The sequence below is a fragment of the Giraffa tippelskirchi genome, chromosome 14, assembly GCF_054371585.1.
Source record: "Giraffa tippelskirchi isolate mGirTip1 chromosome 14, T2T-mGirTip1v1.2.pri, whole genome shotgun sequence".
In the NCBI taxonomy this organism is placed as follows: domain Eukaryota; kingdom Metazoa; phylum Chordata; class Mammalia; order Artiodactyla; family Giraffidae; genus Giraffa; species Giraffa tippelskirchi.
Window position 1 is genome coordinate 66,454,706 of NC_137288.1, and position 27,511 is coordinate 66,482,216.

Genomic DNA, 27,511 nt, shown 5'->3' on the forward strand with positions numbered 1-27,511 from the left:
CAATCTTCCATGCTCATGGACCCAAAATTCAGCATCTGTACTGGGTCCAAAATTCCTCTCATGGACTCTGATAAGCCCTTTCGAACCAGCTGAAGACTTAGCACCATATCCACTTTCAAGTGTGAACAAGGCCTTGAGTTGTCCAGCCCCTAAACCCGAAACGTACTGTCTTATTTTCAGTAGGTTCTCCTTCAAGCACCTAAGCTGGTCTTGGCTCACCCAGAAAAGAAGACATTCTTGAGCTAAGGCCTAAGGCTCTGGAATTCTGCCCTTGGCACTAAAGCAGAAGCCTTCAATGAGGTATTCAGAACAACCTTAGCTGCATTAATTCTGCCTTATGGAGTCACCATACTAGGCGAAGTCAGACAGAAAAAGACAAATGTTATATAATATCACTTATATGTGAAATCTAAAAAAATAATATAAATGAATCTATATACAAAACAGTAACTGACTTACAGACATAGAAAGTAAACTTGTGGTTAGCAAAGGGTAAAGAGAGGGGAGGGATACAACAGGATAGGATTAATAGACGCACACTACTCGACATAAAATAGGTGAGTGACATGGCTTTGCTGTATAGCACAGGGACTCATATGCAATGCCTTGTAATCTATAACGGAAAATAATCTGAAAAAAAAATGTATGTAACGGAATCATTTTGCCGTACACCTGAAACAACACAATATCGCAAATCAACTACACTTCAATTAAAAAACAGCATTCCGTTATCAACACTCCTAACCCTTGGCTCCTCCCCCTGCCTCCCACGTCGGCGCCAGACGTGGACATCCTCCTGCTCCCGTGGCGTCGTCTATACCTGTGTTGTGAGAGGAGCAGGCTGTGCTTAAGGCAGAAGAAGCCATGCGGTGCAAGAAAGTGGCCAATCCAGGAGGAAGCAAGGGTTCTGTTTCCATAAGAGGTGTCAGCTGCCGGGATCCCAGAACAACAGACGTCCGTGCAAGGGTAGAAGCTGACCAGGGCATTAGTGGATTCTCCCCAGCTCCTACCCACGAGGGTGCAATCTGATCTTCCTGTACTGAATGTGAGTCTTGGATAACCTTATCTTCTTCACACTCTTTGATTCTCCAGCGAAGCTCAGGTTCAGCCCCTGTGAAGTGGGCAAATCAGACAGCTTTGTCTAGAGTCATCATCCCAATACCTTATCTCATTCCTCTCTCCTTTAAGAAAGTGTTTACTTATTTATTTTATTTTTGGCTGCGCTCGGGCTTCATTGCTGCATGCGGGCCTCCTCTGCTTGCGGTGATGGGCTTCTCACTGCAGTGGCTTGCTGTAGGGCACGGGCTCCAGGGTGAATGGGCTTCAGTAGTCGTGCACATGGACTCAGTAGTTGTAGCACTTGGTTTCCTTGCTCTGTGGCATGTGGCATCTTCCCAGACCAGGGATCAAACCGATGTCCCCCGGATTGCAAGGCAGAGTCTTAACCCCTGGACCACCCAGGGAAGCCCCTACCTACTTTTTGATATGAACCGGAAATATGATAGATGGTTGTCTTCGAACATGATCTCAGTATTTTGATGTTTTAACCGTGGAGACGGTAACAGAAGGTACTATCTCTGTTATCTAGTAAGAGTTTGCTTTTGTTTTTGTTGTTTTGCTGAGTGCCCAGACGTAGAACATAAAGACTATGTTTTCAAGTCTTCTTGACAGCTAGGTGTGACCATGTAGGTTTTGGTCTCTGGGGTTCGAATGGAAATGGGTGGACACCTTCTGAGTCATACTCTCCCCTTCTCCTATTCTTTAGGCTGGAATGTAGACTCCGTGAAGCTTCATTTTGAGTGACTCAGATGAGGGCAAAGGCTTAATGATGACCACAGAGCAGGGAAGAAGGAACCTGGGGGCCCGGCTCTGTGTAGCCCTGTGACAGCTGTTGGTCCAGGCAGTCTCCCAGAGCAGAACCACCTCGTCACAAGGATGGGAGAGAGAAATAAATGGGAAAGAAAAATCATCTTTTATCTTGCTCAAGCCACTGTTATTTTGGATTCCTGGCACATGTGCTAAGCCTGTATAACTAAAACAGTGGACCAGGAGCTTTTATAGAAACATTGGCTCAAGCAATCCAGAAGGTGCAGCAGTGAGAATTGGGTTAAAGTCTGAGAGAGCTTAGATTATCTTAAATAATTACTGTCTTGATGTTCAGGGGGGAAAATGTAGCTTAAAAAAAATAGAAAGTGATAAAAATAATTAATTGAACAACCCAAGACTATGGCATTTATCATACATTATGGAAATGAGAGACTTAGGAAATTTTGAACTAGAAGGAGTGGAAAAGTTCACTTGGTCTCATCTCTTGGCCCAATCACTTCATTTTAGAGCTGGGTTTCTCAGTTTTGGCACTATATTGATATTTTGGGCCGGATAATTTGTTGTTGCTGGGGCCTGTTCTGTGTATTACAGTTGACTGGCAGCAACCTACCAGCCTCATCCACCAGATACCAGTAGTGAATATCCATCTCCACTCCACCCCATGCAATCATGACTATTAAAAGCCAAATGGCCTCTGTGGGTAAGGGGTTGTCAAATTTGCCCCTAAATGAAAGCACTGTCTCAGAGATCAAGAAATTGTGACCCAGCCAACTATAGTTAGATTCCTTCTATATGCTGCTCTATTAGCAACTTTGAAACATGCAAGTTACTTATAATACTGATTTAAAACTTCAGAAAAACACTAAAAGAAAGGTACTTTAAAACAAATAAAAATGAAATAATAGCAGTAACTGATTTTTATGAAAGCATCGCTTCTTAGGCATCCTCTCTTTTTTTAAAAAAAATATATTTATTTATTTGGTTGCATCAGGTCTTTGTTGTATCATGTAGAATCTTTTGTTGTGGTGCATGAACTCTCTAGTTGTGGCACATGGGCTTAGGAGTCGAGGTGTATGGACTTAGTTGCTCCAAGGCATGTGGGATCTTTGTTCCCTGACCAGGGATTGAACTTGTGTCCCGTGCATTGCAAAGCAGATGCTTAACCACTGGACCACCAGGGAAGTCCCGGCATCCTCTTAATCTTCATGAAAACTCTAGGATTCCCCCATTTCAAAGCTGAGAAAACTGAACACCATAGATTCCAAGTGAACGTCCACAAAGTGACCATCTAAGAAGCTGAAGATCTCATGTTTGGACCTGGCTTCAAACCCATACTCTCAGTACTTTCAAATAAAGGGAATAATAAGCAAAGCATTTTGCCATGTTGAATCATTTTATCAAGTCATCAAAAGTAACCTAAATATCTGGATAGATTCACATTTTCCTTAATAAGCTTACATATTTCTTTCGTTCAATAAAACCAGTTATTGAACACCAACTATATGCATAACACTGAAGGATTAAAAATGAAAAGGTAAAACAGAAATAGTCTGTATTTATTGTCAGATCCTGATGTAAATTTTACATGTATTAATTCCTTGAATGAATTCCTCGATTCCTTGCAATAATGCTAGGATATTGGTTTTATGATTATGATCATAGCATAGATGGAAGTGGAGGCATCAGAGGTTTAAGTAAATTGCTGAAGCTCACACAAACCAGTAAGCAGCAGAACAATGTGTTAAATCCAGGCATTTTGACTCTCTAATTGTTTCTAAGGCTGCCGTAACAAAGAACCACAAATAGTGTGGCTTACAACAAAATGAAGTTGATTGTCTCCCTGCTCTGGAGGCCAGAAGTCAGGTGCCAGCAGAGACATGTTTCCTCTGAAGCCGATAGCGGGGTCCCTCCTTACCTCTCTCCAGCTCCTGGTGGCTTCTGGCAATCCTTGGCATTCCTTCACTCCCAGCTGCTTCACACTCCAGTCTCTGCCTTCTTCATCACAAAACCTTCTCCCTGTGTGTTCCTGTCTTACCAGGCTATCTTCTTGTAGGAAGACTAGCTATATTGGATCATGCGTGCATGTGTGCGGAGTTCCTCAGTCGTGTCTCTTTGTGAACCCATGGACTATAGCCCACCAGGTTCCTCTGTCCTTGGGATTTTCCTGGCAAAAATAGTGGAGTGGGATGCCATTTCCTGCTTAAGGGGATTTTCCTAACCCAGGAGTTGAACTTGCATCTCTTGCATCTCCCACATTGGCAGCTGAGTTCTTTGCCATTAGCACCACCTGGGAAGCCCATATTGGATTATGGCACCACCCTATTCCGTGTGTTTCCCAGGTGGCTCAGTGGGTAAAGAACCTGCCTGCCAATGCAGGAGACATAAGAGACATGGGTTCGGTCCCTGGGTCAGGATGATCCCCTGGAGAAGGGGATGGCTACCCACCCCAGTATTCTTGCCTGGAGAATCCCATGGACAGAGGAGCCTGGTGGGTTACAAGAGTCAGACGCAACTGATCAGCTGAGCCCAACACACAGCACCACCCTATTCCTCATTGAAACTGATTACATCTGCAGTGACCCTTGGACAAATAAGGTCATATTACAGGTATTGGGGGTTAGGACTTTAATACAGTCTCTTTCGGGAGACACAATTCAACCCATAACGACTCTTAACCACCAAGCCATAGTGTCTTCTTTTTCTTTTTTAAATATTATTTGTTTGTTTACTTAGCTGTTCTGGGTCTTAGTTGTGGCAGGTGGGATCTAGTTCCCTGACCTGGGATTGAACCCAGGCCCCCTGCATTGGGAACATGGAACCTTAGCCACTGGACCACTGGGAAAGTCCCATCATGATGACTTCTTATAAGAGAGATGCAGTCTTTGTCTCTGGAAGCTCATAGGAACATAGGAAACAAGGCATGTGCATGAGCATAGCAACCATACCAACCAGAATCATCTGATCAATGTCACAAAAGATGGTAAAAATACATTGAGCCGTGGAAATTCTGAGAAGGTGAACAGATTTAACTGAGGCTGGGGAAGGGGGTGCAGTGGATAGGCCATCTCCAGGAGGGGTCCCTGGACAGATGAGGGGAGGTCTAAGGACAGACAGAACTGCATACAAAAAATGCACTCAGCTGAGAAAACTCAGGGCTTGTTCCTAGAATGAGAAGCTACCCAACTATCCACCAAGTCTACAAACCAGGATAGAGCAGTCCATAGAATCACAGCTTTTCAAATCAGAACTTGACCAGATCACCTAGCCTAGCTTTCTCCTTTAAGAAGATGACAGTATTGCACAGCTGGGTTGACTGAAGCCAAGAGGGGTTAAGTGGCTTGCTTTTATTGGATACCTGGCCAGTGATGGAGAGTGGTGAACTGGGACCCAGTTTTTCTGTCTTTTCCTTGCAGCTTTCTATTTTTTCTCTATTATAAAAAGGTAGAAAAATAGATTAGAGAGGTATGGTGAGGCGCTGAGTGCCAGGCTGAGTCACTAAACTGAGTCACAGAGTGACAGACTTTCCATGCAGTGACTTCATTTCCAGAGGTTGCTGGTGGACCAGGGGCTGAATGAGAAAGGGGCCCAATGGGAAAAAGGAGGGGCTCCTGGCAGTTCAGGATGGTGCGATCAAGGGGAAATACTTGAGCTGTCCCTGGGCAGTGAGAAGGAGCAGGTAGAGGAAAAAGCATCTTCAGACATAAGAGACAGAAACTCCTGAGTGTTTGGATGAGTTTGGACAGGAGGCCAATTTTGAGATTTGGAGTCCCGAGATAATCTAGTGCCATTGGTAGAAATGGAAGACTTGGGGGGCGATAGAGGGTGATCAGCCATCCCAGTTTGCCTGGAATGGAGGGGTTTCTCGGAAGCCAGGATTTCGTTGCTAAGACCACGACTTCTGCTGTTGCTCTGTGGTGCTGAGTTATGTCCAGCTCCTTGTGACTCCATGGACTGTAGCCAGGTCCCTCTATGCATGAAATTTTCCTGACAAGAATGCTGGAGTGCATTGTCATTTCCTACTCAAGGGCATCTTCCTGACCCAGGGGTCGAACCCATGTTTCTTGCATCTCCTGCACTGCAGGCAGATTCTTTGCCACTGAGCCACCTGGGAATCCCAAGACCAAGACATTCCCAGTCAAAAGTTCCTAGATGAGTTGGTCACTGTAAAGGAGAAACAGATTTTGCTTTTATAAAATTAAAATAGTTCCTATTTTATCTAAATGTGTTAGACTCTCCGTCATGTCTGACTCTTTGCTACCCCTATGGACTGTAGCTCACCAGGCTCCTCTGTCCATGGAGTTCTCCAGGCAAGAATACTGGAGTGGGTTGACATTCTCTTCTCCAGAGATTTAGCTAAATATACCAGTAAATTAATTATTAAATTTAAATGACTACTAAAAGTTATATTAGGGCTAGTTAACACAAGATTTAGATTTATAAAGTCTAAAAATAGGACAATTAGCTCAACAATACCTTTCAGATCTAAAATTCTATGAATCTATGAATCCAGCCAAGATCTCCTTAACCAGTCCTTAACTAATCATATGTACCGTGTGGAAATCATATGTACTTGTGAAAGCTACAAGGAAAGAGTTCGTTTTGGAGACCAACATATTGATAGCCTCCTGCCTTGTGTATTTCACAATCAGAAAGTTCTGTAAAACCACAGGGTGCCCTTTGCTTGGGTATAAAAAAATGCAAGGTTTTGTTTTTTTTACTTGAAGTATAGTTGATTTTCAGTGTTGTGTTTCAGATGTGAAAAGGGATTCAGAATATATATGCATATATTCTTCTTCAGAATCTCTTCTGTTCTAGGTGGTCACAAGATATTGAATATAGTATCCTGTGCCATAGAGTAGTTCCTTGTTTATTTTATATATAATAATGTGTATCTCTTAATCCCAAACTCCTAAATTTAACCCCCCTCCTTTCTCCTTTGGTAGCAGTAAATTTGTTTCTGTGAGTCTATTTCTGTTTGGTAAATAAGTTCATTTGTATCCTTTTTGGATGACACTTTTCTCTCTTTGTTGGGAGAAGGATCTTGATCTTTGGGTTGTTCCCATCAATTCCGTCCTGAGGATATCATTAATGACGCTCTCACTATTTGTCTGCTAAATGACTTGAGTCACCAGCTCCCGGTTCACATAGGGACCTCAAAGGTATTTTGGAAGAGCTCCTGATTTCCCAGGCTCTTCCTGAATCTTATTTTAGATAGTAAGAAGTAATTTTTCAGTGCAGTGCACGTGAAATTAAGCATGCAACTGCTATTATTAATGGGACTTATACATCTCCTTTCCCACCTACACAGTAACATATACACATGTGGGGGGCTGAGGCTGCGCTATAGTTGTTCTACCAGGATTTTATAGTCTGTTATCTGTCCCTTGAGATAAATGCACAGTTCATGTTCTCATGGAAGGAAAACTGAGCCTTGGTCTCTGACCTCTCTAAGGACTTGCTCCCAAGAATCTCTTTCTGGTGGTAAGTATTTGAGTAGTGTGTTTTATTTTATTTTATTTTTAAATACATCTCCTTTTCATTGGAACATGCTGAAAAATAGATACAGTCCTTTCTTTTGTGATGTCGTGAATTCAATACTGACCAAATTCTGCACATCACCTCAGCACATGAGGACTACATAGTCTCTGTTTATTTATAAATTGCCATGTTTTATGACAAGAAAAGCTCTTCCACGTTGCTTTTGTTCGATGCATCAGTGGTGAGGGGAGATACCTGTTCTCTGAGAGGTTAAACAGTTTTGGTCTTTGATGCCTGAATTTTGACTAGAAAAAAATGTTTTACTTAAAATAAAAAAAAAAACAAAACCAGGACTGGAAACTATTAGTGGCCCGGTAAATATTTCTGGTGATCTCATCTGTTCTCACCCTATCTTGGTTGGTCTAGTTTGGGGCAGTGTGCGAGTTTAGTGGAAAATCTGGATCAGTTATAGTGGACGAGTGAAATGGGGTAAACAAGAGAAGAGTGAAGAGGCGGCAGCTCTCAAGAGCAAGAAGCCAGTGAAATTATCTGGCATAAAAGCACATCAATGGCCAGGCATGATGGTACCACCTGTGATTTAGAAAGGAGGCTTATGTCTGTCCTGTTGAGTACTTTGTGAGTTTCTCTTGGCAAAATTATTGATTGTGGCTCAAAGCCTACAGGTGAAAGCCATTACTTAAACTATGAACTTCAGTAACTGTTCCAGCTTAATCATCTGGGCAGGCTTAGCTACCAGATCTTTCTGCTGGGAGCAGATCCACCATCCAGAAGGCCAGTGTCGTTATTAACGCTGCTCACAGCGAAATTCTTTTGTTTTGTCTTCTCCATATTCCAAACTGACAGTAAGTGTAACTGACATCAGCTTAGGAAATAGGAAAAAGATGTAGAACGAAGCAGATACTTCTTTCCAATCCAAACGGGCCCTAAAGTCTCTTAAGGTGTTTGGTTTTCACAATGCTCCCCCCACCTCCAAAAGAGTTTTTTTCCTATCTTCCAAGTTTGTGTTTTCTTTTTTTCTGAAGAATTTAAACTTGGAAATATGCTCCACCACGGAGAGAAAACCACCGAACAAGTCTCTCCAGCTGCTTAGGATGGATTTGCAGGCATTCGATTAAGTCTCTTCCAGCCTTGAAAAGCTGCCTGGTTTGGGGCCGGGTTTGCGTGCCACCCCGTTTTGTATTTTCAGAGTCGCTTTTAGCAGACATGTGGATCATGGCATAGAGCTGTATCCCGTGTCTCCCACATCATGCCGGCACTCTGTATGCACAAAACCCTTATCTTCCGTGGCATAAACTCCATCAGCACCTCTGCCAGAGATGAGCAGGCCAGAGCCAAAGCGAAGAGGGAGCAAATCCACCTGTCACACTGCTCCTGCCACTCTTCCGCATGTCGACAGCATCACGGTCATTTCGAAAGCCCTTCGTACAGAAAATCATTTGTTTCTTATAAATGCATATTTAGATGTAGGGGAAAGTGACATCTATTTTCAAAAAAAAAAAAAAAAATCACAGAGTAGCATATCCCCTGTCGTCCTACCATGCAGGCAACAGCTGCGGAGAAAATAGAATATTTTAAATAAGTTAGCAAAACAGCAGCCCCCTGGGGACCCTGGCTCTGCCTTAAGTATGTTAAACAAAGCACCTTAAAAGGGCTGAGTTTTATATACATGTAAGTTGTTTAATTCCCAAGGACACTCTTCTCCGCATCAAGAATGTGTGCCTGTGTGTATTTTTTTGTTTTTCTTTCTCGGAGAACTTTTCTTTATGGAAGGTTTGTGTGCCGGTTCAGCGGAAATTATATGGCATCTTTTCTTCAAACAGAGCTGCATTAATGTGCCAATGCCCTTTCTTTAATGCACTTTAAAATTCTGACGCGCCTTTTAAAAAGTATGAGTTGTGTTGGGAAAGTCTAATCACTGTTCTGCATGAACGGAAATGTGCTATTTTTGCACGGGGAGCGCTGGGAGTCGGGTTTGTAGCAGAAGGGCATCTCTATAGTACAGATGTCCGAAGACACTGGTGTGCTTTGTTGCCCAAATCAACCCGCTAGAAATGTTACTTCTGCCAAAATTAGTCAGAGGAACTTCAACTCATCATCATTTGAGCAATTTGGGACCGAGCAACTCTGAAGACTGCAGGGAATATTTAGAATTCATTCTGCAGAAACTCAGCTTGGAGGGCAAACTTTCTTTTACACTCCGGAGCATGCATCTATTCCGCAAGATTATGCTGTGTGCCTGTAATGACTTCATACAGATTTTTTAGAAGTCTCTTGGGAGCCTATCGTTTTGGTTTGCTGATCTAATCCATTTTCCTTTCTTCTCTCTCCCACCCGCCCTTCTCTCTCTGGCCGCCTCTCTTTGGCTCTTTTCCCATTCCAATCAGCATGTCCTTTTGAAAAATGTTTTGTGGAGGTTGAAGTTCCAAGGACATCACTTTCCCTCTTTGAATAAAATGTGCCCTCTTGTTTGAATGCAAACTGCCTGTGCCCTGACTGGAACATCAAAAAAAAAAAAAAAAACGGGAAATATACCCAGTGCACTCAGGCAAAATTGGTGTGTAAGTCTCTTGGAAATGTCTAGTAACAGGTGCAGTCAGATAGGCTGGCAAAGCATCCTGGTTTCATAACAATTACTAATAAGAAAATAAACGTTAGGTATGCATTATTTAAAATATTTTGTGTTTTTTTTTTCTACCAAAAAAACCCCCAAACTGATCCGGTAAACAATTCTATAGCGTTCAAAACCATAATAATAATAAAAAAAGGAAGCCATCCGACTCCATCTCTCCCAGTTTAAGCTCTCTTCTTTCTATTTTAGTGAAATTTGCATGTAGATGTTTGTTCTTACAGAAAGAAAATACATGCAGTTTTTTTACCCAAATCTTTGAAAATCCGTGTTATCCATCATGTTGGTAGGAGATTCTTAGAACTGTAGCTTTGATGATTATGCAGCCATATTTATTACATGCCTTCCGTATCCTCAAGGAATGTCAGTTGTCATAAACCAGTAGGCATGCATACATATTTCCCTTTTTAGTAAAAGGAAATGTTTGCCAATTATTTAGAGATTTTTGAGTTTCTATGAATAAGGGTTCTAGACAGTCTTAGTACTGGCTCAAATGCACTTTGGTAAGAAAAGCTGCTTGCTGTTTTTGGAGATTTCAAAAACAAAGCATTAATTGAGAAATTCTGAGTTAATTTGCCTGCATGCAGTCAGAAACATACCTATGTATGTGGAAACTTGATCATTTCACATTGTTTGCTGTCTGTACTATTATGGGTAAAATCTGCAAAGAAAAGGAAATAATTTCCTTTTATAACCAAAAGAAGAGCATACTATATATCAGCATCTAGTAACTTGTTTTGTTAGATTTTGGATTTCTGCATACTTCTTGGTGTCCAAGTTTTACAGCATCCAAAGCCAAAACATCAGGTTTTGTGTAAAAGAGGGGATGGCCATGTTACTGTTGTCGTTGTTGTTTTAGTCGCTGAGTTGTGTCCAACTCTTTGTGACTCCATGGACTGTAGCCCGCCAGGCTCCTCTGTGCATGGGATTTCCCAGACAAGAATACTGGAGTGGGTTGCCATTTCCTTCTCCAGGGGGATCATGTTACAGAGATCTTTCATAAATTGAAACCAATAGAATTTGGGGGGATGTAGAGTATAGGGATTTGCAATATATCAGGAGAGTGGGGTGGGAAGGAAGAAGCAGAGGAAAGCCAAAAGCGGGGGGCAAGGAGGAAATCGACCCACTTCAGCAAAAATGTTTAAGAGCCTTAAATTCTAAGGAATGTATTGAATTCACTGCACAGCTACGTGAAGAAGTATTTGCAGGAATGGAGTTCTAATTTGACACACTCTACGGGATTTCTAGGGATTAAGGTTGAGAACACTTGAACACAACATGGGTCTAGATATTGTCAATGCACTAAAATAAGAAAATGACTACAGGTGAGAGGAAGCAATCAATTCCGACCCCACTTTGAGAGAGAGAGGAGGAAGACGAGACAACGGCTTCAGTTCTTTCTGTTCATAAAAGCCCTCATCCCTCCCAAATGTCCGTAAGTGATTTAAATTCTGAGAAGCTCGGGCTGTGGTAAGCCAGCCACATTAAGCAGGGGACGGGGAGCAAACTCCCTTTTAGGCCAGTCACCTGGGAGGCTGGGTGGTAAAACAGAAAAAATTACTTTCCTCTCAGAACATGTTGGTAACTTCAAATCATCAAGTACTAAAAGTGTTGCAGAGTCCGTGTGTGTGTGTGTGTGTGTGTGTGTGTGAAAGAGAGAGAGAGACCAATGAAACGAATGACTAGGAGAGAGAAGAGAGAGAAGAAAGTTGTTATCATGAATGAAATTGAAGAAAGAGTTCCCTTAGGAGCATCTATATATTCACATATTAAAGAACATACGTAAAACTATGTACATGGAACCTAAGTATTCCCAGCCGTGTAATTAAACACGCACACGCTACTGTGTATACATGTGCATGAATGCTCGCGCGTGCATTTTATTCTTTGTGTTATCGTTTTTTGGTAACGAAAAGGAAACAAGTGCGGCTTCACCAGTGATGTCATTGTATGTCAGCCCCAGGCCTCCTGACTCCGCCAATTAGCCTTGTTTAGCTTTTCATTACCCTACTGCTTGACCTGCTTCCATGCATAATAGGGTTAATCGTAATGAGATGAAATCTTTTGGTTTTGTTCATTGCTTGCTTATACAGTATGTCCTCCAGATTTCCTTCTGACGTGAGGGCGTCAGGGAATACTGCTCATCTGCTCCATCGTGCTCCCTCTGCTGGCTGTCTCTGAGGGGATGGTAAGACCACCGGCTCACGCATAAACAAGGACCGCTGTTTGGGAAGATGCACCACCCCCCCACACTCCCCTAGAGAAACAGTACCATGAAATGAGAGTTACTTCTGTACTCTTTCGACACTGACCACAGAAGCGCCATCCATACGTTTTCTACTCAGAATGCCGTGATCCCTGGGGTGTAACAGCCTGGGGTAGGGCTGGGGACCAGGGGGCTGGAGGAGGAGATGCCAGCTGTGTTAGAGCCAAGGCTTAGTTAGCAGGATACAAGTCCCACCTCATGAGTTTATTCCATCTCCTCTGCTTGCTGGTATCTGTTAGTTCCTAAAGGGGAGGTGGGGGGGTGTGTGCTTATCCTGTGAGTGTCCCCCAGCATGAAAGCAATTTGGTACAAATAAATTGGCCACATTTCTTTCTACATGTGGAACTGGGCCTGAGACTGGGCCATGGAATTAGTTAAAAGATGCGTCCTCTTATTAGAATCGTTTGATTCATGGGAATATATGGTTATTTATACAAAGTGCGTCAAGTGAAAAACCACTGAGTTGATTTTTCAAAATGAGTTAGAAAATTTATTAGAAAAAATTTAGGGAGAATTTTGAAAATGTATAATATATAAATTTTTATTTACGAAGATATTCCATTTAGTAATAAAACTGGTTCAATAGCTACTTCTAAGTATATTTTATCTACAAATCTAGACATTAGAAAAAATCAGGCAACTATGGGAGGTTTCCATAAATGGATGGATTACATCAACCTGACATAAAGTGTGTTTTTGTCTTAAAGTTAGGAAAAACTGCCTTTTTCTTTGAGGTACACAAAATAAGTTTTTGCCCTTTGTGGAAAGATTAACAGAGTTAAACCTTAGCTTCAGACTTGGAACCATTAGGAGATTAAAAAAAGAAGAAGAGAAGGAAGGAAGGAAGGAAGGAAAGGCATGGAATGGAAACGTGCTGTCTAATGTACAAATCAGTCTAAATTTTTAATGAAGTTTCCTAATATACTTGATCATATGGCTTACAGTTTAAACATACACCTCCTTACTCAAGGAGTTTCTTAGGGAAAAAAAGCCACAACCAAAAAAGATAAAGAGAATAAAAGAAATGAGTCTATAAAAATCTGAATAAATAGGAATTTATACTTTATTTAATGCCAATCTGCTCCACATTTTATGTTTGTTATGTGTACTCGCGTACATGTCTGGCATCGGCATTTAATGAATTGTTTTGGTATCGAAATATACTCTCTTGCCATTCAAATTCATGCAGACTCTACTTGTCCTTCAAAAAGGAAAACATCCTGTTTTGGTTAATGGACTTAAAAAAAAAAAACAACAAAAGTAAATTGTGATAGCAATTAGGTTTCTCAGTGAGCATGCTCAGTGGGTCTCTCCTGGTTGCTAGGCAACCAGCTGAAGGTGTGTGGCAAGAGAGGACCCCAAATGTAAAAGCATAAGCACCTTTGGCATAGGTTTCACCTAGTCTAGAAGCCCAAGCTCATTTATTTAATTAATGGTGGGATATCCTTGGGTCACTTTGATGGATTCCCTTTTCACATTTTTGGGGATAGGATTGAGGGTCAGGAAGGGATGCAGAGTGGAGGATCCAGCAGAATAGGCTCAAGAACCATAGTGAATATTTCCTGAAAAAGCCCTGTGCTTGACTTGGGTTGCAGGTTTGGAGAGTGTGTGTGACAATTTATTTTCCTTCTTGAGGGTCGCAGTTAGCTCTAAACCACTTGGGCTGCCGGGTTGGAACATCCCAGGCACAGTTCGAATCCCACCTCGCATCAGCCTAACCCTATACATCGGACCTTTATGTCTTGCAGATAAAGCCATTTTCACATCCTCGAGTCATAGAGCAGAAAACTCCCAGTTAAACCACAGTGTTCCATTAAAAGTTGCCACCGTATTCAAAAGCCCATGTGTATACCCTGGGGTTGTGCTGAAGAAGCACTTACAGGAGTTCAGAGACTGGTGCTGTGAAGTAAAAATGAGCCAACTTTTTGAAACCACACAGGATGCTCCATCTTTGGTAAGTACAGCTCTGTCTCCATCAGCACCTCTTAAGTAGCAACCCGACCAAACACCTGGTTCGGTCCACAGTGACAGTTCACTGTCTCTCCGGTGGTAACAATTTAGAGGCATGATGCTAAACAAGATATATACATGATGTCAAATATTGGCTGCACACATCTAAGCCAATCACTTCTAAATAAATTAACCATGGCACTGCCTAATACGATCCACCTGCTTTCTTCCCTCCGTTGTTCCAGACCCTACCTGAACCCCCCTTTGATTAAATGTCAAAAGCTTGCCTTGTGCCTACAGATTTCACTGAAGGCGGATAACAGAAAGGTTCCTCCTGTGACTCCATAAAACTGAAATAAATTCCACTGGCATCTTGTAAATTTTTATTTTCTAGAATGACTGCAGGCCCCATCTGCGGCCCAGCTGTTATTAGAACGGAAAGCGTTGGCCCTTCTGCATTACAAAACAGCATAGAACAGTAATTGCCAGTGGAAGAGATTAAGTGTAGACACTAAAAATGTTTACTCGCAATGAATATGCATAACGATGGGTAGGAAACAGCACTGGAAGATTAAAAAGAGAGAAGGGTTTGTTTACAAGGCTGGGGAAAAAAAAGAGAGTGGAATGTCATTTGGCCCCGAGCCTGAAATAGGAACGAAAAACCTTTGGGCAAGGCATTAGGGAGAAAAACAGATGGTTTGTGAACCTTTTATTAGATAGAAAAATCATTAATCAAGCCCAGGCTGGAAATGGCAGGGTTTTTGGTAGTTCATATTTTAGTTTATTTTTTCTTAAAGTGGCAGTATACTTTTTTTTTTTTTGTCTTTTTGGGACAGTCATCTACGGATCTTATGTCAATAGGTACTGCTTTCATACAACATTCCACATTAAAGCCAGCTTCACGTTAGGTTAGTGTGAGCCCTGACTTGTTATATGGAGAAAATTCCTCCAAAGGGTTTCACATTTCAGCACCTGTTTTGCCTGTATAGCAATTAAAAAAAAATTACAGCATGAAATTTTTTTTTCATTCATGTTCCATTCCTTTGGTTTTTGAAACTTGGGAAGAAAACAGAGAAGGGGAAACTTTTGCATGTAAGGCCTTGCTGACTAGGTTGATTTATAGCAGTTTATGCAAAATACGTAATAACAATAATTACAAATTGACTCATCTCCTGAGAGGGACTTCACACCATTTCATTGGAAAAAGTCATCAAGAGAGTGGAAGGGTACCCTTTGAAACTGTACTCGCCATAAAATTAATCTGTGCCCTTTGGGCTGGAAGAGGTTGCATTTTACTTTTTTTTTTTAATAATGGTAGTGAAAATCTCAGGGAAGAACATGTCATTGAGATTAACAAAATCTTGGAATTAATGGTACAGAGTCCATCATCTGCTACTCGCCAGTCATCAAACTCTAAGAAGTACCCTATGCTGGAGAATTATTGTTTAAATGAAACACATATAAACAGTCAAGCACTCTCATTAACATACACTGTGTGTATTTATATATACACCCATATACACAGACACTTGGGTGTGTATTATGTGTTCAAGGCTTGAAATATAATTGCTGTATCAACTTCTGGAGTGGGATGGCAGGGTAGGGCAGTGTCAGAATAAAGATGCCTATAACCAGACCCAGAATAAATCTTCATATCACAGCCCTGGAGGTCAGTCCTGGGTGTTCATTGGAAGGACTGATGTTGAAGCTGAAACTCCAATACTTTGGCCACCTCATGCGAAGAGGTGACTCATTGGAAAAGACCCTAATGCTGGGAAGGATTGGGGGCAGGAGGAGAAGGGGACGACAGAGGATAAGATGGTTGGATGGCATCACCGACTCGACGGACATGGGTTTGAGTGGACTCCGGGAGTTGGCGATGGACAGGGAGGCCTGGCCTGCTGCGATTCATGGGGTCGCAAAGAGTCAGACACGACTGAGCGACTGAACTGCACTGAACTGGACCATGTACTTGGAGTTAGTAGTGCATTTCTATTTGATTGGCCAAAAAGCTCATTCAGATTTTTCTGTGCCATGTTATGGTAAAACCCAAACAAACTTTTTGGCCAGTCCTACTTTGGGAAGCTACTCTTTTTCCCCCAAAATGTTTACTTACTTAGCTGTGCTGGGTCTTAGTTGTCGCATGTGAAATCCAGTTTCCCTGATCAGGGATGGAACCTGGGCCCTCTGCATTGTTAGCACAGTCTTAGCCACTGCACCTCCAGCGGAGTCCCTGGAAAGCTACTCTTAAGCTTTATTATGAAATGTGCTTGTTCCTGCTTTGTGTATTTCCTGCTGAATGGGGGCTTGGATTCATCTGGATTGTTACTCTTAGAGCTAAGTATCCTTGAAGCAGGAGTCCATGAATGTGCAATGGGACGATTTCTTTTTAAGGAATGAGAAGGTACTTCAAAAGTATCTCATTCATGGTTTCACTCTCCTAGTGGAAAGCATTTTTCAACAACTTTATTCACTAGTAAATATCAGCCACTCATAGGACAAGTCATTCTTTGGCAAAGCGTGCTCATAGATAAGCCACTGGTTTCCTTTCCTTATTTCCCATGAGACGAATTTTGGAAGTCAAGGCCAGAAAACAGCTGCTACATCATCTAAATTGTCCTCTGATCCTCACCTATCTTCAGCGCTAAGGAAACGAGGACCGGTGAAGTGGTCACATGAAAACAAGGAGCAGAATGAGATTTTCAGCCTGCGGACCTCTGCTCTGATGTCATTACTGTCCGCCTGCGATGACCATCCTCCTGACTATCTGAGCTGCATTTCTTCCCTTTCCTTTGCCGCCAGTTTTCTTCATGGACCTATTTATCTTTGTGCAGTTTGTTTGGTGTTAATGTCATTGTCAATAAAGAGCACCAATGAGAAGCGAGATCAGCAGTGCCCTTCTGCACAGATTCTCAATCATCGCCAACCTACTACCTACGTGTCCTGGGCTGACATTACAGAAACAGAAGTTCAAAGACATGGCTGATATCCTCCTTTAAAAACACTTCAACGATGCAGTCAGCGATTTCTGTTTTCTGACATTCTTTTTCAAAAGAGATGCTTAAAGCAAAAAAGGTTTCCTGCCACGAAAATGACATTAATATTTCGTAAATCAAGAACGAAGATAATGTTTTGGCTGCTGCAGAGACGTTTACCTTATGTCGTTTATCTAAATGCTTTTCGATTCAAACATGACACAATTTTTGGACTGGCTGTAACCGGAAAAAACAATTCCAAGAACTTTCTTATTTCAGAGCCTGAAATTCTTTAGTATATTCCTCACCAGAATTCACTGTGGAGGATACAGCCTTTCAGCTCATTGAAAAAGACTTCCCAAATAATAAATCTTTCCCCACGATCATTTGTATGCACTAAATCAAATAATCTACTAAAGTCAAGATGAGACTTTCAAATGAAAACTGTGTAAACATGTTTGTTAACTTTTGAGTTAACTGCATTGTTACCAGGGATAAAATATTTTCTGTATTGACTTATTAAAGAACTGATATTTTTAAAGAACAGATATTTTGTCTAAAGAAGTGAAAAAAGAAAACCTTTATAGATAATAAAGCCCTTTCAAATGAACATCTATCTGCTGGTGGAAATATTAAAATCACAAAAGCGACCATGAATTTCAAAGCTTTTCACCTGTTTGAAAAATGTAAGGAGGATTGAGGTGTCGGAGGCTGTGCCATAGGGTAAAAATATGATTTTCTGGTATTATACACAAACACTGTTGATTTTTTTCTTATGAAGTTGCTAAAAACAAGCATTTCATCTCTGACTCTTTATCATATTTTATCTATGGTTAATGAACCATTTTTTTCCTTCTAAAACCTTAAGGGTTTTACCGATTGATTTGGACACATTTAGATTTGGGGAAGGGAAACACACAGAACAGCTATTTCAAAACCTCGAGGAGAATAACAGTTGCAAAAAGACAAAAAAAAAAGCAGTAAGATTCTGCCATAAACCATTCAACAGCAAACGGAAGACAACAATTAAGGCCAAGCTGCTTCTCCAGGGAATGCTGAAGAACGATTTCTTTTCCAACTCTGGATAGGACAGAAGAACTGCCCACAGAGTTCCCAAGTCCTGGACTAATAACTTCCTGCAGGAGATGAGCCCCGTTGAAGTAGTGAGGGGCTGAAGGTGGCTGTGGCTGCCGGAAGGAGGGAGAGGGCCAGGGTCTGGAAAAAGAAGGCACCACGGCTGTTGGAGGAAGAGTAGCTAGGAGTGCTATGCTTTTGCTGTAGCACATCATTAATAACAATGATCAAAAGACAGGAGATCTTAACAGCTGCTTTAAATTATTATGGAAATTGGCATTTTCAAATGGATTCAGGGTGAAACAAAAACAAAAGAGCAGCTATGGATGGGATGGGTCACGTTGGGAGGCCACAGAATAATTCACAGAGGTGGAGGAACTGTGATTGAGCAGATTCTTCTCTTCTTTTGCTTTTCCTTACATTTATAGAATTGACAGAAACGATGGTCTTCCCCAAGCAACTGAATGAAGAAAACTGCTTCAACAAGATTGTGTTCTCAGGAAGGCATAGGAGATAGTCAGTACTATAAAACTATGTAAATATCCTTATTAGAAGACCTGGATGAGAGGCTGCAGTAGTCTATACCTTTAATTTAACAATAATTAAATATTGCTAAACTCTAGTTTTGAAATTAAGAATTTTTTCAGGGAAGCAAAAGATTTTGACACAATCTGACTTTGATGTAAATATTCTGCATTAATAAAAAAAAATAAAGTACACGCGAGGAGCTGCTCTGTCCTATCCCAAAAAAAGGAAAAGATAAGAAAAAGTAATTTGGAGTTGCAGGACATTGGAATCTGATTTTCAAGGTGTTTTCTAAGTCCTGTACTTTTTCTCTCAAGAATATTAATCCATTAATCCTTTTTTATGTAGCTATAAAAAGTCATGTTTTAATGATTTTACTGAAGTTATACAATTCTCAGAGTATCTGATGAAAAGGTGAAAAACAGTCAGACAATGAGGTAGATGTTTTTCTCTGCAAACCTGAGAGCCAAAGACGGGCTGTATGTTCTCCTTGCTGTATGGAAGTTTTCGTCCCTGGTGTAGATCTAACCTGGACATCTTTCATTACAACAGAGGAACTAGGAAAGGTCTCTTTCTCAAAACTTTAGAATGAGGGACAAATGCTTGGTAATTGGTTACTAGCACCACAGGCAAAACAAAATCCTCTGTTAAACACTTGAAACTTATACCTCAACCAAGAAAAACACTGAAGATCAGTTAAACTTTTGTTCTTGAGGTCAGTAGTATACTTGGGGTTTCTTTTATACCTTGCTACAGACTTCAAAGGAACATCAGTTGACAGAAGGTAAGGAATATTTTTAATTTGCATGGCCTTGGGCTTTGTCATTATTTGGGAAGAAGAAGCCTCATCTAGTTCTATTTTTGGCGATAGTCGTATCCCATTTTGGATGCACCCATGTTCTTTGACTCTGTTGAATGCAATCTCTCAGTCACTGCTGAAGGTATTGGAGATATACCTTCTGGACTATTCAAGGGAAAGCCTTCCCAGGAACATCCCCAAGAGCCAGCTGCCATCATGGTATTTGTGACTTCTGGCTATCACAGTGTTATCTCTGGACAGGAAGAGAGCCACCCTAAATTGCTTAATATGTGGCCTCTTGGTTGTTCTCTGATTCCTGAGTGTTTTTAACTTACAAGTCAGTAAGGACCTCCATAGCTGCAGTGAGCTCAAGAATCCTATATTTTCATGGGTCTCTAAGTTTTACTTTGCAAGTGTGCGTGAGCAGAGTTTTGATAAATACTACCTCCTTATCAGTATTTTTCAGTCCTGTTCACATATTGAAAATTATCTGCATATCCAAAATTACATTTTGGAAAATGTACCAGGGCTTCCCAGGTGGAACAGTGGTAAAGAATCTGCCTGCCAATGCAGGAGACACAAGAGATGCAAGTTCGATCCTTGGGTCAGGAAGATCCCCTGGAGTAGGAAATGGCAACTCACTCTAGTATTGCCTGGAAAACTCCATGGACCGAGGAGCATAGTGGGCTACATTCCATGGGCTTGCAAAGAGTCAGACACAACTGAGCACAAACACACACATCAGATGTTGGAACCTCCAACCAACTGAATGAAAATCTGGAGTCAAAGCCCATGCTTCTGCATTTTAATAAAGCTTTAATGGTCATTCCAATGCATGGCCAGATTTGAGAACTCTACCCTGTATGGGCTCATGAACCAGATCATATATACGACCTTAAAACATTGGAAGGTGAAATGTTTTTGGTTCTGTCACTCACCGGTTGACTGTGAAACACTCACACAGTAAATGATATACCATGAGTCTGAAAGAATGCATGTACTTCAAGGAGTGCTCAGTTTATGCTCTGAGAATAATTTAAAGACCTAGTCATCTCAAGCTCCTGGAACAAGGACATGGTTGTCATCAGGGTATAGATGAATATTTAGCAGATATAATGGGAATATCCCAAAGGGGCTTTGTAATATCCAAACAGCTTTGCCCTGTTGAATCTGTTTGCTGGCTTTATCTCAGTCTGAAGACTTAGCAGGTGCTTTCTACACCTCAGCTTCCTCATCAACAATGGTGCTTTTGTCTCCGAGGAATGATTTGAGTCCAGAGAACTGCCAGGCTGCAGAACGAACAGCCATTTAGCCCTTTAAAAATACTATATGCACCTTGGGGTCCAAATGTCTTTCATTCATATTCTGCAAGAGGCTGCATTTCCCTTCCAAGAAAGACTTCTGATTTTTTTTTTTTTTAATATGTTTACAGAGTGGAAAAAAATGTGGAAAGATAAGGTCTTCTGGGGGGAGTAGATCATCCTTGAGAATGACTTGGAATGAGTTTTCCTGATGAGTTATGGGAGCATGAACACATATCCTGTTTTCCTTCTCAATTCAGAGAGGTTTTCACAGAGATGCCTGTTTGCTCCAACTCATTCATTCTGTTTGCACTTCTTTATCGAAGACATCTGAAAGGAAACGTTGGCTCAGAGGTTCCATCCCAGGTGTGATGAGGATTTCTGGAAAGACAGCTTTTGTTGAATGTTATTACTGTCTGCTTTTCAGTTTTCCTTTCTAAGGAATTCCAAAGTGAGTGAGCCACTCCCCACATCCCAGATGTTGTTGTAAACCAGAATTTTGGAACATTCGAATGAAAATGCAATCCCCTAAAGTTCAGCTGAGTCCCAGCTTCTCCAACCAAACAAGGACAAAAATGTATTTGTGCAACGGTTCACATGACTTCCTCAGCGCGCTGCATCCTTGGTTGCGTGACTCAGTCCCAGTTGAACTGACACACCGCACTGTAAACTTCAGAGCCATCAAACTTCAGGATCCTAGAATCGAGGCCCTGGTTCGTTTTTTTTTTTGAGAGACTAAAGTTCTGGAAACATCTTTTAATGTTGATTTTTATAAGACCTCTAAACAATCTTTAAAAAAAAAAAAGAAGTGGATAAAAAGTTCGTTTGTTGAAAAGTTTCCTATGTAATGCTGGCAATCATTTCATTAGGACTAGTATTTTAAAGAACATGTCTTAGGGAATGAATCTTATTTGTCATTATTATCTTGTCCAGATTTAAGCAGATCATTTTGGGAAATGTCAATGTCCATGATTTAAAAACAGTCAAGAAACAGGCCAATATATATTTAATAAAAAATGCTTTCGAAGTTTACATGCCATCTTGAATGTTCAATTTTAACGTATACAAATTTCAGTTTTCCACTCCACTTTCTGCCTACCATTCACCTGTGTTTGTCTAATAGAAACCAGTTAGTGAAGCTCTGGTTACACATCTGTTTCATGCATGTGCGATTACAAGCCGTTTTAGCAACTAGTAAAACTACAGGTGTCTGGGTTTTAATGTAACCATTTTAAAAGAGAAGTTCATGGGCCTCTGATTATTATTTTTTATGGCTGGTTGTGTTCCTACCATATAGACAGCCAGCTCAAGGGTTAAATGTAAGTCTATTGTTTTCTCATTTTGGTAGAATCTCTGAAATCATTCATAAATTAATTTCTTAAACTTGGAATCCAAACTGCCAAATACAGCTTTTGTATTCTGCACAGACAGCCTGTACTTCTTTGTCTATATGTCTCCAGCGACAAAATAATTAACTGGATTTTGAATGCTCGAGGCTAACATCATTAAGTATATGCATCTATTTGGCTTGCTTACTTGCTTACTATTCCATAAGATCACAGTTACCATCATATCACTGTGAGGAATTATGTGGATGTATGTTTTTGTAACAGTTTAAGAATGTCCATCGGTGTGCCCTTACCATAAGTTTGTATGTTAGTGTGTGTTAGTTACTGTCTTGTGTCTGACTCTTTGTGACCCCGTGGACTGTAGCCCACCAGGCTCCTCTATCCATGGGATTCTCCAGGCAAGAATACAGGAGTGGGCTGCCGTTTGCTTCTCTAGGGGATCTTCCTGACCCGGGGATCGAAACTGGGTCTCCCACGTTGCAGGCAGACTCTTTATGGTTTAAGCCACCAGGGAAGCCATCAGTTTGGTTCTTTATAAATGAAAATTTTGACTTAGAGATTCTTCACTTTTACCTTTCATCATCTGAGTGTAACTGGAAGATCTAAGAGTTCCAAGAACTATTCTAACAACTACTGAAGTCCATTATTTCTACTAAAATACTCCAAGAACAAATTCATTACTTTGAAGAAAAAGATGGGTGTGGAAAAATTGTAAGTGGAGAAAACTTACTTGCAGATTAATCTAATTAGACTAAAATTAACATTTAAAATTTTTAAGAATCCTGTCTAGTTTCATAAAACTCAGCACACATTGAAGGAGGGGCAAGTCAAAATCAATTACAAATATGACTTTGCTGCACAGTAATAGAGACAGGTCACACTGCTATATTTAAGGTGCTAGTGACATTTCTATTACAAATATAAGCATCATTTTCCCGGGATTTATTGCTCAGGCATAACCATTTTTAGACAGGATCATTTATGAAAGTCTAGCACTTGGCTCCCAAACCAGATATTTTTATTTACTTCTTTTAAAATAATAAACAGATTTTAAAAGTTCTGGATGAATGAAAACGAATTAATAGTTATAACTGTGAAAGTTTGCTTTGTTAAATAAACTTCGGCCACTTCACAGAAGCATTAGAGGCTGTAGTTAATTTCTCGGTAATATATTTTCATTTGCCCTTTAACCATAATGGCATGATGAAGCTTTTATGGCAGAGATGGAACCTAGGGTTAATGGCACCCCAAACATTTTAATCCTCTGTATGCTAATTAGTTACTCAAATTAGAGAGAGAAAAATTTCTTTGTATTTTATGATAGCTTTAAAACACAAAATAAAGACAAATTTTCTAGAATATGTGAGAATTTGACTCTGGGATTAGTTTGAATAATATTTTAAATATGTCAAGATACTTTAACATGTTTAAGTATTTTAAAATCAAAATCCTTAATTAAAATCCTCAGTAATGATGGTTGTCTTCTAGAGAAAGTTGTCATTTTTAAGGTGCTCCAAAAATCTGTTCCCTGCTTACCTTTTCCACTTCAGCTTTCACTGCTTTTGTTTATGAACCCTACTCTGCAGCTGACTGTGACTCCCAGCCAGTTCCCAGACACATCTGACCTACCTGAACTTTTGCCTTTTGTCATAACCCATCTTTATTCAAGCCTTTTTCATTCTCCCAGGCCCAGTTCAAATACCACCAACTCCAAAAATGTTTTCTGAAGTAATTTCTTCTCTACGAACACTGAAAATATTTGGTTTGTCCATCAACAGAGGAATAGATAAAGAAGATAAAAAAGATGTGATAAACACACAGGTATATACATATGTGGGGCTTCTCTGGTGGCTCAGATGGTGAAGAATCCGCCTGCAATGCAGGAGACCCGGGTTTGATCCCTGGGTTGGGAAGATCTCCTGGAGAAGGGAATGGCAACACACTCCAGTATTCTTGCCTGGAGAGTTTCATGGACAGATGAGCCTGGCAGACTATAGTTCATGGGTTGCAAGGAGTTGAACACTACCGAGCAACTAATACTTTCACTTTTTTCATATATATGTATATACATAAACACAATGGAATATTACTCAGACATAAAAAAGAAAAATTTTGCCATTTGCAACAACGTGGGTGTACCTGGAGGATATTACGCTTAGTGAACTAAGTCAGACAGAGAAAGACAAATACTTTATGTTTTCACTTATATGTAGAAACTAAACAATAAAACAAATGATATAACATAATAGAAATAGACTCATAGACACAGAGAACAAGCTTATGGTTATGAGTGGGGAGAAGGTAAGGGTAAGGGCAACATACAGGAAGAGGTTTAAGAGGTACAAGCTACTAGTTATAAAATAAACAAGATACAAGGATATAAAGTACAGCACAGGGAATATAACCTGTATTTTATAATAATTTTAAATGGAATATAAGCTATAAAATATTGAACCACTATGTTGTACAACTGAAGCTAATATGATATTGCATGTCAACTATACTTCAATTAAAAGTATTTGGTTTTTACAATCATTATGTATGTATACAGTATCCATGTTCCATATATTAAAGAGGAGCTTGGTCAAGGTTTGATCACATAAACAGATGAATGAATGAATACCTGCTATGTTTGTTCTTATGCTTTCTATTAGGGTCATGCAATAGATAAGAGTATGCATAGAAATATGTTAATATAAATATATAATATTTATGTTAATACTACATTTTTAGGAAATCTTAGCCCATCCGAAAGTAAAAAACATTTTCAGAAAAAGTAAAATGGAAACAAATGTGATTTGCTCTAGGTCAGGCTCTTATTCATCAAATCTAAAAATACTAACCTTGTGCTTTCCAATGCGATGGATCTGAAATGTCGTATTTGTCCACCTCCTGCCCTTCCTGCCCCATGTGAAGCCTGCACCATCTCTTGACAGCAAAACATTTCCAAACAGGCTTCTTTGATCCCAACTTTATCCATCCTTCATGGATGTCATGGCTGTCAGACTGAACTTCTGATACAGAAGACAAGAGGATGTCAATCCCCTGCTTAGAAATCTTTGATGACTCACAAACAAACTTCTGACGGTCTACCCGTGACGTTCGGATCCCTTAAACTGTCATTCCGGCCTCTCAATCATCTGTTCTCAGTGTGCCTCCCCTGATCCATTCCCTCTCACCTCCCAGTCCATGTCCTACGCTCACTTCACCTCACCTTGAAAATGCCATTATACATCCTTCCTATGGACTGGAGCAGCCTTCCTCCCATTTTGCCTGTTAAATCCTTCCTATTGTTCTAGGCTTAACTCCAGTGCCCCAGTGTCTGTTAAGCCTTCTCCGATCCTTCTGGTCAGAATAGGTTGCATTTCGTTTGTTATTCACCTATATTTCCCGGTGCTAAACCTACAATGAGTAACTTGCATTTTCAGCCCTACCAGATTACATGTATATTTCCCCAAAATAAGAACCATGTCACCATCATGCATGTGCCTCTTTCATCAATAGTGCCTTCTCACTTTGCTTTGCACGCAATGCTTGGCTGCCTCGTGAGGAATTCAGTCACATCTTTTGGATGTGTGAAAGTGAAAGTGTCAGTAGCTCAGTCGTGTCCAACTCTTTGTGACCCCATGCACTGTAGCTCACCAGGCTCCTCTGTCAATGGAATTCTCCAGGCAAGAATACTGGAGTGGGTTACCATTTCCTTCTCTGGGGGATCTTCCTGACCCAGGCATTGAACCTGGGTTTCCTGCAATGCAGGCAGATTTGGACGTATAATATACGTCAATAAAAATTGTATTTTAGAATAAATAAATAACTTTAGAAAATTCTGATTAGCAGTCATAAGTTAATAATGGGTTTAATTGCTGAAGCGTTGAATGGTTGGTGGTTTTAAGTGAATTATCTAAATTATCTCTATATCAATTGTTTTCCTGCATCAAATATATTGATAAATAAGAAAAAAGTTTGGTATTTAACCTCTAAATTCTTTTTTGAAATCTAGGACATTTTGAAATTGAATTATCTCTGTATGGATAAGTATAATAATAATGCTTTCAGTGTTGGTACTTTTATTTAAGTTTGGAAAGTCAGGTGGAATATAATAATACCTAAGGAGTGAGTGATGACCTCATTCTCCATGGCAATAATCTGCCTTTCAGAAAAAGTCAAACAAACTCCTTTATTTATTTTTTATTAACCTTTTTATTTTGAAACAAGCTCCTTTTGTACAGAACAAAAGTAGGCTTGAGTTTAACTTTGCTGGTTGTCTGGACTATAAAAATGAACGTATAAGCCAAGTCACCAAATGAAAAGAAACAGGGGGTGTCTTTCATTTGGAAAAGAAATTGTAAAACAGCTCACACCAGGCATTTATTCATTTTTATATTTCATGCTTTTTAAGCGTTGTTATTGCAACTATAATATTTTAAATACTTAATTTTGGGGTGTGTGTGTGTGTATGTGTGTGTGTGTGACTAAGGCTAAGATTCTAAATTGTAGGATGGGGTGGGTGCTTCTCAAGATGCAAGAGCCCCAAGCACTTTTACATATAGGGTCTTACTCTATATGTAGACACTTATAATTCCTTAAGGAAATATTCTAGCTCATGTCTGTTATCAGATTCCTACAAAGGGCAAGTGAACATTGTCCGCTGAGTGGAGATAAGCAGAGCTCTCTGATGACCTTGGAGGTGAGGGTGGAAGATTATTTTAACCTGACAATCCTGGAAATGCTGCATTATGGCATTCAGCAGTATGAAATCACGCTCAGTTTACCTTACAGATAAGAATACAAAATCCAGAGAATGAAAGTAACATCTCTAGACAGGGGCCAGTCTGGACTAAGTAAGACTTGTACTTTTCTCAGTGCTCAGTTTTTTATCACCAGCTCATTCTTCCTACCATTATAGATTTGGGAGTTTTCATCCTTGGTAAACATTGTGATCTATCCCTTTAATTTATTTTGTTCCCTTCTGAGCTTGGCAGTAAGTTGGAGGTAAGCACAGCTGCATGACTGCTGAGCATGCTTCCAGATGCTTTCAGATGGAGACAGAAGCTCTTTTATCCTGCAAGCTCCAGCTGAATCAGGAGGCCGGAGGCCATGACTACCTGTACGCATTTGCTTTAACATATCCAGCCAGCTTTGCTGACAGAATTGTATGGTTCCACATGTCTTAATTCAAGAGAGACTTATTTAGCTAGGGATTCCTGGTGAAGTGCATCATTTTGAAAGTATTCATGAAGCTCCATAAATAAGTCAACTAGACCTAATTGAAAGTATGTTGCTTTGTATACTCTTTTAACAGCACTGTAATGATAGACAC

At 40.4% G+C, this 27,511-nt stretch overlaps 1 protein-coding gene across 11 annotated transcripts in view; it reads left to right on the forward strand.

Moving 5' to 3' along the window:
* LOC145534726 (uncharacterized) overlaps window positions 1-27,511 on the forward strand; it is a 432,243-nt gene that overhangs the window by 111,656 nt on the left and 293,076 nt on the right. For 9 of the 11 annotated variants that reach the window (XR_014074921.1, XR_014074908.1, XR_014074910.1 and 6 more), the window contains one exon: window positions 13,967-14,172. The exons of 1 other annotated variant lie outside the window; for it this stretch is intronic. Coding sequence is in view for 3 of the 10 variants with exons in the window: in XM_081562916.1 (XP_081419042.1) it covers window positions 14,131-14,172 (42 nt within the window). In the remaining 7 variants the exon portion in view is untranslated. Of the gene's footprint in view, window positions 1-13,966; window positions 14,173-18,645; window positions 19,527-20,973; window positions 23,548-27,511 lie in introns of those variants that run through there. One more of the 11 variants, XR_014074909.1, reaches the window with a different exon arrangement.